Consider the following 13,316-nt stretch of genomic DNA (forward strand, 5'->3'; position numbering starts at 1 on the left):
TCTTGTTGTGGAGCACGGGCTCTAGGCACAAAGGCTTCAGTAGTTGTGGCACACGGGCTCAGTAGTTGTGGCTTGCGGGCTCTAGAGCGCAGGCTCAGTAGCTGTGGTGCACAAGTTTAGTTGCTCCGCGGCATGTGGGATCTTCCCAGACCAGAGCTCGAACCCGTGTCCCCTGCATTGGCAGGTGGATTCTCAAGCACTGCGCCACCAGGGAAACCCCTGAATTTATTTAAGCATCGTTGTGTCCAGAGGTATTTTCTCTCTCTGCTGGAGACTATTGGTATATATTTTGAAGTCTTTCAGTTTCACGGCCAGAGCATTGACCGTTAAGCTTCATACGTATTTACTGCTCTTTCAAATTACTACCCGTTTTGCTCTTGAATAAAGGAAACTCCTAATGTTTAAAGGTCATTGCTCATTTCAATAGGCTGGTCTACTTTGTGAGAGCAGTGGATCCACCAGCCTCCCAAAGCTGCCGCTCTTGCCTCATCCAGGGGGTTGTACGTGGGACATGGTAGGAGGGGGTCTTCATGTGCTGAGTTCTGAGGGGACAGAACCCAGGCCACAGATGACCTAGCGTGGGAGATGACAGCAGAGCAGCAGCCCATTTGTCCAACTGGGATGCAGGACACGTTGCTCCCACTCCCTGCTGGAGGCTTCATGGTCCAAACTCTTCTCAGAATATTTGTTATTCTCTTTATGGATAGATGCAAATAGCTGGGCTCCTAAAGACCATTTAATTCATTCTTCTGTCTTTAAGCAATACAATTTTAATTTATTATTTTCAAATGGATTTTTTTCAGCAATGAATCTTTAAGGAAGGTGTTATAAGTGCATTCCATACTTTTTCCAACATTGTAATGTACTGAATTACCACGTTCTTTTGGCAAAATTAAGAGCTCTAGTGGTGCATAGTAAGCATGCACATACCTAAATGTGTGTATCTTTGTGAAGGAATGTAGTGATAGCAAAAAATCTGTGGCTAATCTCCTTGTACAAAAATGTCTTGTTCATAAAAGCAATGAAAGGTTTAAAGAGGAAGAATCATTAGGTAACTGTTTCTTAAGGAGCCAACAAAACACAAATTTAAGCAATTGAAAAACCACATTTAATGTATGCTCCGAAAAGCATTTCAGTACAAATCAGAATTGCCTTTTAAACTTTTCTTTATTCAGACTCGTCATACATGATTTATTTATTTATTTATTTATTTTATTTTTTAAACATCTTTATTGGAGTATAACTGTTTTACAATGGTGTGTTAGTTTCTGCTTTACAACAAAGTGAATCAGTTATACATATACATATGTCCCCATATCTCTTCCCTCTTGCGTCTCCCTCCCTCCCACCCTCCCTATCCCACCCCTCTAGGTGGTCACAAAGCACCGAGCTGATCTCCCTGTGCCATGCGGCTGCTTCCCACTAGCTATCTATCATGATTTCTTTCCTTTTGGTCCTCATTGCTTCAGGGGCCACCTCTAGCTGTCCTGGACTCTCTAATGTCCTTTACTTCAGCTGCTTCTTAAAGGGGGCATATGACACCTTTTCCTGGGCCATGTAGCAAGTGCTCAAAGAACACTATGCTCTTTGATTAACAGTCAGATGTGCTTTTTTTTTTTTTTTTTTTTTTTGTGGTACGCGGGCCTCTCACTGTTGTGGCCTCTCCCGTTGCGGAGCACAGGCTCCGGACGCGCAGGCCCAGCGGCCACGGCTCACAGGCCCAGCCGCTCCGCGGCACGCGGGACCCCCCCCGGACCGGGGCACGAACCCGCGTCCCCTGCATCGGCAGGCAGACTCCCAACCACTGTGCCACCAGGGAAGCCCCAGATGTGCTTTCTATATTGGGATGCTTTCCTTTACAGATGATCTCATGGAGATATAGAAATTTCTACAGCAATTTCTGTGGTCAGAAGGGTGTAGGGTTACATGTGGTGATAGAATCCTCACCGCGATCACTGTTGATCACACCCTGTAGCTGACATCAGCTGTCTTGGAGTCGAGCCCTTAAAGACGCCGGGTGTAAGAGAAGGGAGCCTCTCCTGTGTCCCTTGTGTCCTAACCTGCTCTTCCCTCTCACCTTTGCTACTCAGACAAAAATTGGCATCCCCAACCTCTCCGTTCACTGGGGCTTCTTTCCCTCTCCCCACTGTCTGCCTGGGCCCTGGTGGGGTGTTAGGGAAGACGTCTCCAGGCGTGGTCTCCTGGTCTAGTCCCCACCAGGCTGAGTCATCCACAGTCCACGTGTGCCATTCCTAAGTCTAGGTTATAATAAAATGTGCTATGAACTCTTGATGAAAATAGGTGACTGCTTTTAAGCCATAGTCATTCAAAAGGAAAATGTGGTGATCGGAGTTTCATTGACTCTTGATGACTTAGAGTTGAAAAGATTTGTCCGTGTTCTAGCCTTCAAAATTGCCCATGCGATTAGAACACTGACCTCTGTTGTTCCTCCCCTCAGAGCACTTCATGCCGCAGGCTAACTTGCACTGCTTGGACATTTACACGTCCAGGGAAACAAAACGATCAGGCAGCATAGGGCACCAGTGGTCCTGGCTGTGCTGGCCTAAAAGACAGCTGTGCAAAATGTGAGGCAGAGAAAGGAATTCAGTTAAAAAGCTCTTAGCGAGGGACGTGCCATTTCAGTTTTCTTATTCTATTTAGAAAACATATTGTGACAGACCTGAGGAATCTGAAACTGGAAGCAGTCACACATCACACCATAACATTCCAGATCACTTTAAATGATGAAATGTTCAGATTTTGTTTTAAAGTATTTACCCAAGCTGAGAAACATATTAAGCTTTGGAAAGAAAAATCTCATGGAGGAGGTTTTAAATCTAAAAAATATGAGCATTTTCATCTTTTTATTATAATTTAAGAAAGATACTCATCTTGTCATCCTGAGTATCTCAGATTTGGAGGTAATTTCAACAATTGCTTTTCTCCTGAAAATGAGCATCTGTCAGGTTTTTTTAGAGTATACTATTCTCACCTTTACTTTTAGTCACCATTTTCGATCACTTTTAGTCACCATTTTCTATCTAGTTATTTACATTTGGACTTCCTAATGAAGGGCCTCATTATAGCTGACTTCCTGGAGGTGAAGTTTGCCACCTTTGAGCAGAAAAGGTTGTCAGTGTACATGAGGCCAGTTCTTTGACTCAGAGGAAGGGAATGATATCTAAATAATAATAAATTAAGATTGAATTTTTAGCATAACTTCTTTGAACAAACAAAAGGTAAGAGAATGGTTGAGGTTGGGTAGCCCCAATCCACATCTCCCCGCCATGATGCTTGTCCTCTGCAGCAAGAATTTTAAGAAACAGAGGAAGTCAAGACCTAAAATGCAATATAAGTGAAATGAATGGGAGGAGAGATGAAGAGGTCCCAGTGGGGAGTGTTATGTGAAATCAGGCTGGAAAAGTAGATAGGATTAGGCCGTGGAAGTCTTTGTAGGCAATGTTAAGGAGTTCTGGTCTTTAGCCTAAAAGTAAAGGAAAGGCGTCAGAGAGTTTGAAGCAGGGAGGTATTGGTAACATTTGTATTTGGAGAAGTTTTTCTGACTACTGAGCCGAGGGAGGCAAGAGAAATTGCAGGGGATCCAGTTATGAAGCTTTGCAGGCAAGCGGTGGCTGGGGTTTGGTGTAGAGTGGCCATAGTGGAGATAGAGTTGGGTGGACTTGAGCTATGTAGACAGTTATATCAATAAAGTTGGGAGTTGAATAGAATAGAGGCAAGCGAGAAAGATGGAGACCCTATAAGTATAGTTCCCAGCTTTGTGACTTGAAGGGATGACAGTAACAAGTTTGGTTTTAAACATGTTTTGTGTAAACAGCTTTTGAGACAATCAGCTGGAAATGTAAAGTGGATGACTAGGCATGAGGGTCTAGAGTTGAGAATGAATTCTGGGCCAGGGAAGTATCTTGGCATGTCAATACCCTTCGTGGTTATTGAAGCCCTTGGCTTGGATGAGAGAGTTCTTCGGTGAGAGGCATGGAGGTTCAGGACTGAGCCTTGAAGAACACCAGCGCTTCGAGTTGGGGCAAGGAGAGGATCCCGCAAAGACTTGGATGGGGCAGGGGGTGAGGGTCATAAGCCAAGGGGAAGTACAGTACAGCATCATAGTATCCAAGGGAAGAGAGTTTCAAAAAGGAAAGAGAGAGAAAAACATTCAATGTCTCAGAAAGGGAATGCGGGGCACAAAATACCAGAAATGAAACACAAGGCACATACCTTTCCCCTAAATAAGGAAGAGAATTGAGCACTGTTTGTAAGTGGTTTAAACGTGGACTCATCCACAGGAGATTACGGGCAACTTATTATAAACTTGCTGCTGTTTCACTAAATCAGTATTAGTGCACTGAGCAGCTGACACGGCAGCAAGAGCAGCAAAGCTCAACGTAATAGCAGCCAGCACACACTGTCAGGTTCAAACATGACGGTCAGATTCCAAGCTCCTGAGATAGTCCCACACAGCAGCCAAGTACACTACCTGTCAAGGCTGCCTGATCACGGCAAACTGATCTCATGGTCTCACGCCTGCCTCCTCCCCTCGCCCCTCCTTCCGCGCAGCCCTAGGCGTGCTGCCCTTTGAGATGGCAGCTCTGGGCTCACGCACAGAGGACAGGCAGTCCTGGCACAGACATAGTTCATCTGGTGAGAGCAGCAACCTGAAAGTCTCAGACAACTCCTCCTAACAAAAGTATCACATTCCTCTCACAATTCTTTCTGTTCTCATCTAACCATGTATTTTTTGGGTACAGACATTAGTTATTTTACACTGAATGCCATATATGTAGACAATGAAAACTTTATGTATTGTGTTGAGAAAATTTCATATTGGGTCCCTAGAGTCCTGGGAGATTTCCGTCAGTTCCAGTTCTTGTTTGGCTTTTCTTAGAGTCAGACTGCCTGCTTTCCTTCCTGCTTTCCTCCCTTCTTTCCTTCCTTCCATTCTCCCTCCCTCCTTTCCTCCTCTGTCCATCCTTCCATCTATCCTTCTAGCTCACCAATCCTTCCAGTCAGCCATTCATCCACCAGTCACAGTCTTGATCAAGCCCTGTACTAGGTACTATGGGGTACAAAAGTGAGAAATGCTATAGAGGAAGTAAGTCATGTACACAAATAGTGATGACTCAGGATATAAAGTGATAAGTGCCAAGAGAGAGATGGGAATGAAGACCTGCGGGCATCAGAGGGAGAAGCTCTTAAAGGGTTATCAGTAGAGACCGAACACCATCTAATTTATGTTCCTAAGATCTCTCTGGCTGCCGCGTGGGTTTAGGCAGGGTGTGAGCAGGTAGTGCCCAGGCAAAGAAAACAGCAAGCCTAAAGGCCCGAGGAGGGAAAGAGCCTGGTGCATCCCAGGATTCGTGGGTGCGAGGGTCTGTGTGTTGGCGTCCAGTGAACAAGAGCTAGAAAGAGGACCGAGGTCAAGTTGGAGAAGTCAGCAGGGCCGAATCTTCAGGGTTTTTGAGAGGAGTTTGGATTGGAAATTTTGTTGTTACTGTTAGAACACTAAAAACATTGATGTTCCATCATACGAAGGTGGAAATTAGGTCAGCTTGGTGAAAAGCAGAGCTGTGCTTTTTTACATTTAGAACAATAGAAAGAGGATCTGCTTGTACACAATTGACCATATGAATGCCAGATTGTTGAAACATTCTTGTAATTGCTTGTAATGTTTCCTCTGGGGAATTTAAAATGAGGTCTTGATGAACTGCAGCCACTGATGCTGATTATACCAAGACCTTGCCCCGAGTACGACCCTAGGAAATATTTTCAGTTTCCTTTCATTCTCCGAAGGATACAGCTTGGAAACAGCCTTTGCCCCTGAGCTTCCTGTCCTGACCTATTAGAGTTGTGTGTTTGAGCGAGGGTGGGAGTGTTAGGTGAGCCTGAGGCAGTCCACACACGTTGCTGCATTGTTTGTAGAGTTTCCAACTCCTGGATCTTCCTCCTGGTGGGGAGCGTGGGTGGTGGTGGGCAGATCAGCCTGTCTGGCTGCCCGGCAGGCTTTTCTAAGAAGCACCTTGAGGGTCAGTGATGGTATGCTATTATAGTTATTATGATAATAAATGCTTAAGTGCCAAAGAAGCAGTATACGTCAGAGTCAGACACAATTACCACCCAGGCTTTACTAGACTGAAAGAAATACATGAAAATCAGTTAAACGATTCGGTTTCCGATTTGTTTATGCAGGGCTTGAGGTGAACTTGATAAATCTCGCTCCTTTAGCTGTGGAGGTCATCCCCGCTGACAGGGCAAGGATTTAATGAAGTAGAGTGAGGGGGTAGAGAGAGGATAAGACAAAAGCTTGAAGAGATGTCCCTAATTTGGAAAGAGTACCATACAAATGAATAGTCAAGTAAGAGTAGTGGGTAGGACCTGGCTCCTATGATACAGAGTTCAGTGAAACAGGGAGAAAGATCCTGCTGCTTTTAATTCCTAGACTCTATAAGGCTTCAGGTCTATTCAGGGTCTGAGTCTGATTTGTTTCTATATTTTCTGGTACAGTGATAGCTTAATGTCAGGTCCTGGACCTGTGCCTGTCCATGGTGAAGTGAGGAAAACAAGGATAACGTGATGAGTATGTGACAAAGCCCAGTAAATGTCAAATAAGTATATATTTAATGTCTTATTTGACGAAATAAAACACTGCAACTCCCTTTATTGAAATCTTGCCGGCTCAGGGCTATAGAAATCTTGCCAGCTCAGGGCTTCCCTGTTAGCACAGTGGTTAAGAATCCACCTGCCAATGCAGGGGACACAGGTCTGAGCCCTGGTCCGGGAAGATCCCACATGCCGTGGAGCAACTAAGCCTGTGCGCCACAACTACTGAGCTTGCACTCTAGAGCCCGCGAGTCACAACTACTGAAGCTCGCTCACCTAGAGCCCGTGCTCCACAGCAAGAGAAGCAGCTGCAATGAGAAGCCCACACACCGCAATGAAGAGTAGCCCCGGCTCGCCGCCACTAGAGAAAGCCCGCGTGCAGCAATGAAGACCCAACACAGCCAAAAATAAAATAAAAAAAGAAAGAAATCTTGCTGGCTCACGAAGTCCCAGTGTCCAAAATGAATGAAATAAATGTACGTCTCATTGAGGACAGAAGGAAGGAGAAAAAGGAGTACGAATCAGTTAAACAAAATCTATCAGTGAGGTCCTTTGGAGAGAAAGGGCATTTATCCAGAGAGGGAAAGGAAAATCTGCAACAAAATGACAGGTGAATAGTTTGATACATTTGTTATAGAAATAATTCATGATAATTTAAAACATCGTGCCTGATAGACAAATAGCCAAAGATCATGAACAGATCGATATCAAAGTAGAGATGAAATAGTAAACCAGCATATGGCACTTTTCAACCCTCCCTTCCTACTCACTTTACCCACCTCCAGCTACCTATTTCCTTTCACTGCTTTATGTATTTCTCCTTAACAAATATTGCTATCCACATATTCTCCCTATATTATTTACCTTGTTTATTTTCTTTTCCTCCAATTCGCATGAAAACTCCATGAAGGCTGGAACATCTATTTGTTTTGTCTACCTCTAAATCCCCAGTGCCTAGAACACTGCCTGGCACATAGATGCTCAATCTATATTTATTGGATGAATGGACCTTGACAGATGATTCCCAGCCGACCCAGGACATGTCCAAGACCCCCATCTTTATACTTCCATCACTTGCTTTTGTGTCAAGGCTCCCTGATGGAAACTAGAAAACATATTTATAAAATTTACAGCTGACCCCAAATTTGGAAGAATAGCAAGTAGATTACAAAATAAAAATGAAAAAAAATTCTAGACATAAAATTGAACAAGGCTAAACATAAGGGAAGGAAAGTATAATCAAAAGCATTTTTAGCATATCCTCTTGTTTTAAAGTGTATTATAGGTGTGTATTTAGGTCTGTGAATCTAAATAAATCATAATATAAGATACCAAGAAAGGCTATTTTCTGGATTGGGGTCATATGGAGAAAAGTGTCTCCTCAATTAACAGGGAAGAGAGTAACTGCTAAATATTGGTATTTGTATTTTTTTTTTTTTTTACTTTTTTTTTTTTTTTTGGCTGCTGCCTCACAGCATGCAAGATCCTTAGTTCCCCCACCAGGGATCGAATACGTGCTGCCTGCAGTGGAAGCATGGAGTCTTAACCACTGGACCGCTAACGAAGTCCCTGGTATTTTTTTTTTTCTTTTTAAAAAATTTTTTAATTTTTTGTCTGCATTGGGTCTTCATTGCTGCGTGCGGACTTTCTCTAGTTGCGGCGAGCGGGGGCTACGGCGGCGGGCTTCTCATTGGTGGCTTCTCTTGTTTGCGGAGCATGGGCGCTAGGCGCATGGGCTTCAGTAGTAGTGGCTTGTGGGCTCTAGAGCGCAGGCTCAGTAGTTGTGGCGCATGGGCTTAGTTGCTCCGCGGCATGTGGGATCTTCCCGGACCAGGGATCGAACCCATGTCCCCTGCCTCGGCAGGTGGATTCTTAACCACTGCGCCACCAGTGAAGTCTGGTATGTGTATTTTTAAAGCATGTCCAGACATATGGGGCCACATGGAGTCCTGAAGATGGTAGAAACACATCTAGGGGTTTCCTGAAGTTCAAGAGAACATTCATTCATTTGTTCATTAAAAATACCTCAAATACCTACTATGGACCGGGCACTGTGCCATACAGTAGGGCTTTATATTTCCTTCTCTAAAGCATGAGATGTGTTTTCAGCCTGTTAGAAATAGCAGAGTCCAGTGCAAAGATTTGCCCTTGGACACAGCTTTATTTTTTAAAAATTTAAAAAATATTTTTTGGCCAGCCTTTAAAAATCAGTAGATTTCATACCCAAAGCCAGACTTCTGTCTTTAAAAAACATAAGTGGAAATGCTGATTACAACAGGCGTCATTCCCAGGGGGCTACCGTTGGCTGGGGGTGAAATGCTGCTTCTTCCTTTAGCCCTTTTGTCAGCATCCCCACTGCTCCCTGTTGCCTTACTCCTGGCCTGACAGTGCCCTTCGGCCACCAACGTGTCCTGGTAGTGGCTGGGCATAAATCAGTCACAGAATAAAAAAGGCCAGGCACAAGCTGTAGGAGGCCCATTTTATTAAGCCCAGTTGCAAGAATATTCTGGGATTTGAAAAATAAAGACTTTTTTTTTCCAGCAGTGAGAATGAATAATAATTGCTCTTAGGAAAGTTAGTCTAAATTTGGGAGATGATTTGAGAGAGGCCATGTTTCACATGCATCAAGGACAGAAAGGATTATTCCATGCCAAAGGAGAAAACTCTCTCTCAGTCTCCGGGTGTGAATGTTTGGAAGATTTGGTAGTGAGCCAAGTGCGGTGCAGCTAAGTGTTGAGCTCAGCGCAGCCTGGTAACTTCAGAGTCCCACAGGCAAGGCTGGAGAGAGTTTCTTCCTGGCATTTTCACATACTGCAGATACAGGCAGCCGATACATTCCCTAGGCCTGAGGCCCACAGGTCCCCTCACTCCAGCCTGCATAACCCTGGGCTTAAAGGGAAACCCACTTGAGAAGAGGAGGGTAGCTTAGCGATAGGTTTGTAGCTGAGTTCCAGAGTGGAGATGCTGGCTGAAAGCCTCCCTTACTGGAACCATACTGCATCTCCATTGAAGTCTGTGAATTTAAAAGAGGAACATCAATTCTTGCATAGTAGAGCTTTAAAGGAGAAAGGACAGAAGGGGAGGGAAGTGGTTAAAAAAAAGATTATAACAAGGTTATCTATTTTTAAAATAGTGCTCTAAAAATATATCATATCCTTATGAAGTTAACTACTACCAGCAAGAAGTTTGTTCTGAATAAAAAAGACACAATGAAAAGTTCGTAATTATTTTGAGATTGCTTCCAAAAGTCATCGGGGTAGAGAGGGCATTGGCTCAGTGTGTGATCCAGCTGGGTAACCTTACAAGGATCTCCGGCTGGTGAATTTAGCTCCTAATTGTGCCTAATGAGGTACCTGGTAGAAATTTCACAGCACATGACAGCTGTGTGGCACATCTGTTAGAAATCCAAAAAAACAAATTGGTTACACAAACATTCTTTGGGAAAGATTCAGCTTAGTACCAGTTCTGTGAAAAAGCCCTGGGAGTTTGAATTGAATGCAAACTTCATATGCTTTGAGTTTAATGAAAATGTTGGGCTCATCCATAGAATTATAATATCTGGTCCTGTTGTAAGCTGAGCTGTTCAAACCACACTTGAAGAACTGTAATAAATTCTGGTCATTTAAAGAAAGATAGTGAAAATTAGAGTTTGTTCCTAGGAGGGGCATCAAGAAGAAATCATGACCTGGGAAATGGTTGAAAGTCTTGGAGGTGACAGGTCTCCAGTTTAACCTGAAGAAGAAAAGACTAAAGAGGGAGATGCTCTAACTATCTTCTGATACTCAAGGACTTGGCTGATGCAGTACCTTGTAAAACAATGCCTGAAAGAAACGTCTGATGAGTACATAAATAAATGGAGAAGAGAGTAGGTATGCCAGTGTGTGTGTATGTGTGTGTGTGTGTGTGTGTGTATGTGTGTGTTGTTTTCCAGGGAAGAACAGAACACGTGGTAAAAATTACAGGAAGGGAGGCGGATTTAAAACTGCATAAAAATAATTTGTAATAACCAGTGCTGTTTAAGGAGGGATGGGACATCTTACTAGATGAGGAAGAATTCTAGAAGGGTCTGAGTAACTCTCTATGAGGGAGTTATAGAAAGAATACCTACATGTAGTGGCAAGCCAGCTCTTGGAGGCATAGGGATAACATAGAAAGGTGAGGGCATTGCAATTGGACAGACCTGGGAGCAATTACATCCTTGCCACTTAGCTGTGTGACCTTAGGTGAGACACCTACCCTCTCTGAGCATTCATTTCTTCATCTGTTGACTGGGGATAATTAAACCCATGTTGAAGTGTTACTGTGAGAATGAACTGAGCTGCTGAATGTAAAGTCCTGGATATAGAGTGGCTCTGGATAGATGTTCTTGACTTTGCCTAGATTAGGTGGCATCCAAAGGCGTAAGATTGTTTTAGGAGCTCTTGCAAGGAAGTCACTTAGGGAAGTTCATCAGATATACTTAGTCACCTTTGCCACCTTTGTGCCTTCAGAGCTGACCCAGCCTGCACAGGGCAGCTGCTCCATACATGTTGGTACATTTGCTGACTTTTTAAAGTCAGTACTCTGGGTAAGTCATGGCCCTGGGCACTGCCAGAGACAGGCTATCACTGGGGCTGCGTGGCCAATGGAGACTGTGTCTGGGGGAAAGAAAGTGGGTTTTGGCATCAGACAGAGGTTCAAATCCCAACTCTCCACTGGCTCAAGTTACTTAGCCTTTCCAAGCTGCATTTTTCTCATCTAAGGCAATGCCTATCTCATGTGAGTTAGGGGTGAAATAGCACAGATGAAGGACTTGATGTTCTTTTCTCAGTGGGGTCCTTTCAACAATCCAGGGAGGCACATAATGAAGACTGCATTTCTGAAAGAAGAAATAAGATTCAGAGAGTTGAAGTGATTTGCCTAAGGAATTAGTAGAACTGGTATTTGTTACCATTCTTTTAACCTCAAGGCTCATCACCTTTTCCAAACCATGGCTGACACATTTTTTGAGCGTCTGCTGTGTGCCAGGTACAATACTAAGGACTTCCCCTCTTACCTCATTGGTGGTTTCAGTCCCACATGGAGATGTTAGTCACTCCATGAATCTCTTTGGAACGTGCACAGGGTAAACTTTCCTAGACACTTGGGGAAAGTCATTCTTAACGGGACTATGGTTCTTTTTGACACCTGGCTTTGGGAGAGACACTTATGGCAGTGAGAGGGGAGGAAATATCTGTCCAGACGGTCATATTAGTGCCTCAAGAAAAGGGAACCCTCCTACACTGTTGGTGGGAGTGTAAATTGGTGCAGCCACTATGGAAAACAGTATGGAGGTTCCTCAAAAAACTAAAAATAGAATTGCCATATGATTCAGCAATCCCACTCCTGGGAGTATATCTGGACAAAACTATAATTTGAAAAGATACATGCACCCTTATGTTCACAGCAACACTATTTACAATAGCCAAGACGTGGAAGCAACCTAAATGTCCATGGACAGATGAATGGATAAAGAAGATGCAGTACATATACACACTGGAATATTACTCCACCATAAAAAAGAATGAAATAATGCCATTTGCAGCAACATGGATGGACCTAGAGATGATCATACTAAGTGAAGTATGTCAGACAGAGAAAGACAAATACCATATGATATCATTTATATGGGGAATCTAAAATATGGCACAAATGAACACATCTACAAAACAGAAACAGACTTACAGACATAGAGAACAGACTGTGGTTGCCAAGGTGGGTGGGGAGGGATAGACTGAGTTTGGAACTAGCAGATGCAAACGATTATGTATAGAATGGATAAACAACAAGGTCCTACTGTAGAATACAGGGAACTATATTCAATATCCTGTGATAAACCAACCATAATGGAAAAGGGTATGAAAAAGAATATATATATGTATGTATGTATAACTGAATCACTTTGCTAAACACCAGAAAATAACAGAGCATTGTAAATCAACTATACTTCAATAAAATAAATTTTAAAAAATATTTGCTCCTCAGCCTTGATCCTCACTGGAGGGACGGATGCTAGGGGTCCTGAACAGATGACGCCATCGGCTCTTACACAGTCGTGCCGGAGTGCACAAGCTGACAGTTCTCAGGTCTTCTCCAGCTCACAGACTTGTACTATGGGGTTGCACAGAATTTTAAAAATGAATTCCTTGCAAATATTTAAATCAGGACTTTTCACATAGAAACACATAATAAAGATTTTGGGTTTCTCTGGAGGAGTTGGCAACACTGTCAGGCAACACTGACCTCACGTTCTCTCGTGTTCTCCCAGGCAACACCCGACCGGCACTGCTTCCTTAGGTAAAGCGAGTACGCTCTCCATCATCAGGTGCCCCATTTGCCCCCCTTACCTTCTGCCGTTGAGCAGTTTGAATTAATATGTAGTACCCTGGGCATCATTTGTAGTCATAATAATAAAACGCCTGGGAGGACTGCCCCTGACTTGTTTCCTGCTGACGATGTCTTTTTTTGCCCTGACCCTAGTCTGTGATTGCAGTGGGAAGTCCAGGCAATGTGTGTTTGATGAGGAACTTCACAGACTGACAGGAAATGGATTCCGCTGCCTCCACTGCAGTGACGACACGGGTGGCATTCACTGCCAGAGGTGCAAGGAAGGATTTTACCGCCAGAGAGACAGAGACCGCTGTTTACCCTGCAACTGTAACTCCAAAGGTAGCTGGGTAAAGGGG

General features: G+C 43.7%; 1 protein-coding gene across 1 annotated transcript in view; it reads left to right on the forward strand.

The window, feature by feature from the left end:
• LAMC2 (laminin subunit gamma 2) overlaps positions 1-13,316 on the forward strand; it is a 62,527-nt gene that overhangs the window by 7,362 nt on the left and 41,849 nt on the right. Inside the window, exon 2 of the mRNA XM_024133850.3 lies at positions 13,111-13,299. Coding sequence (XP_023989618.1) covers positions 13,111-13,299 — 189 coding nt within the window. The remainder of the gene's footprint in view (positions 1-13,110; positions 13,300-13,316) is intronic.

This window comes from Physeter macrocephalus, chromosome 4 (assembly GCF_002837175.3).
Source record: "Physeter macrocephalus isolate SW-GA chromosome 4, ASM283717v5, whole genome shotgun sequence".
NCBI classification, from domain to species: Eukaryota; Metazoa; Chordata; class Mammalia; order Artiodactyla; family Physeteridae; genus Physeter; species Physeter macrocephalus.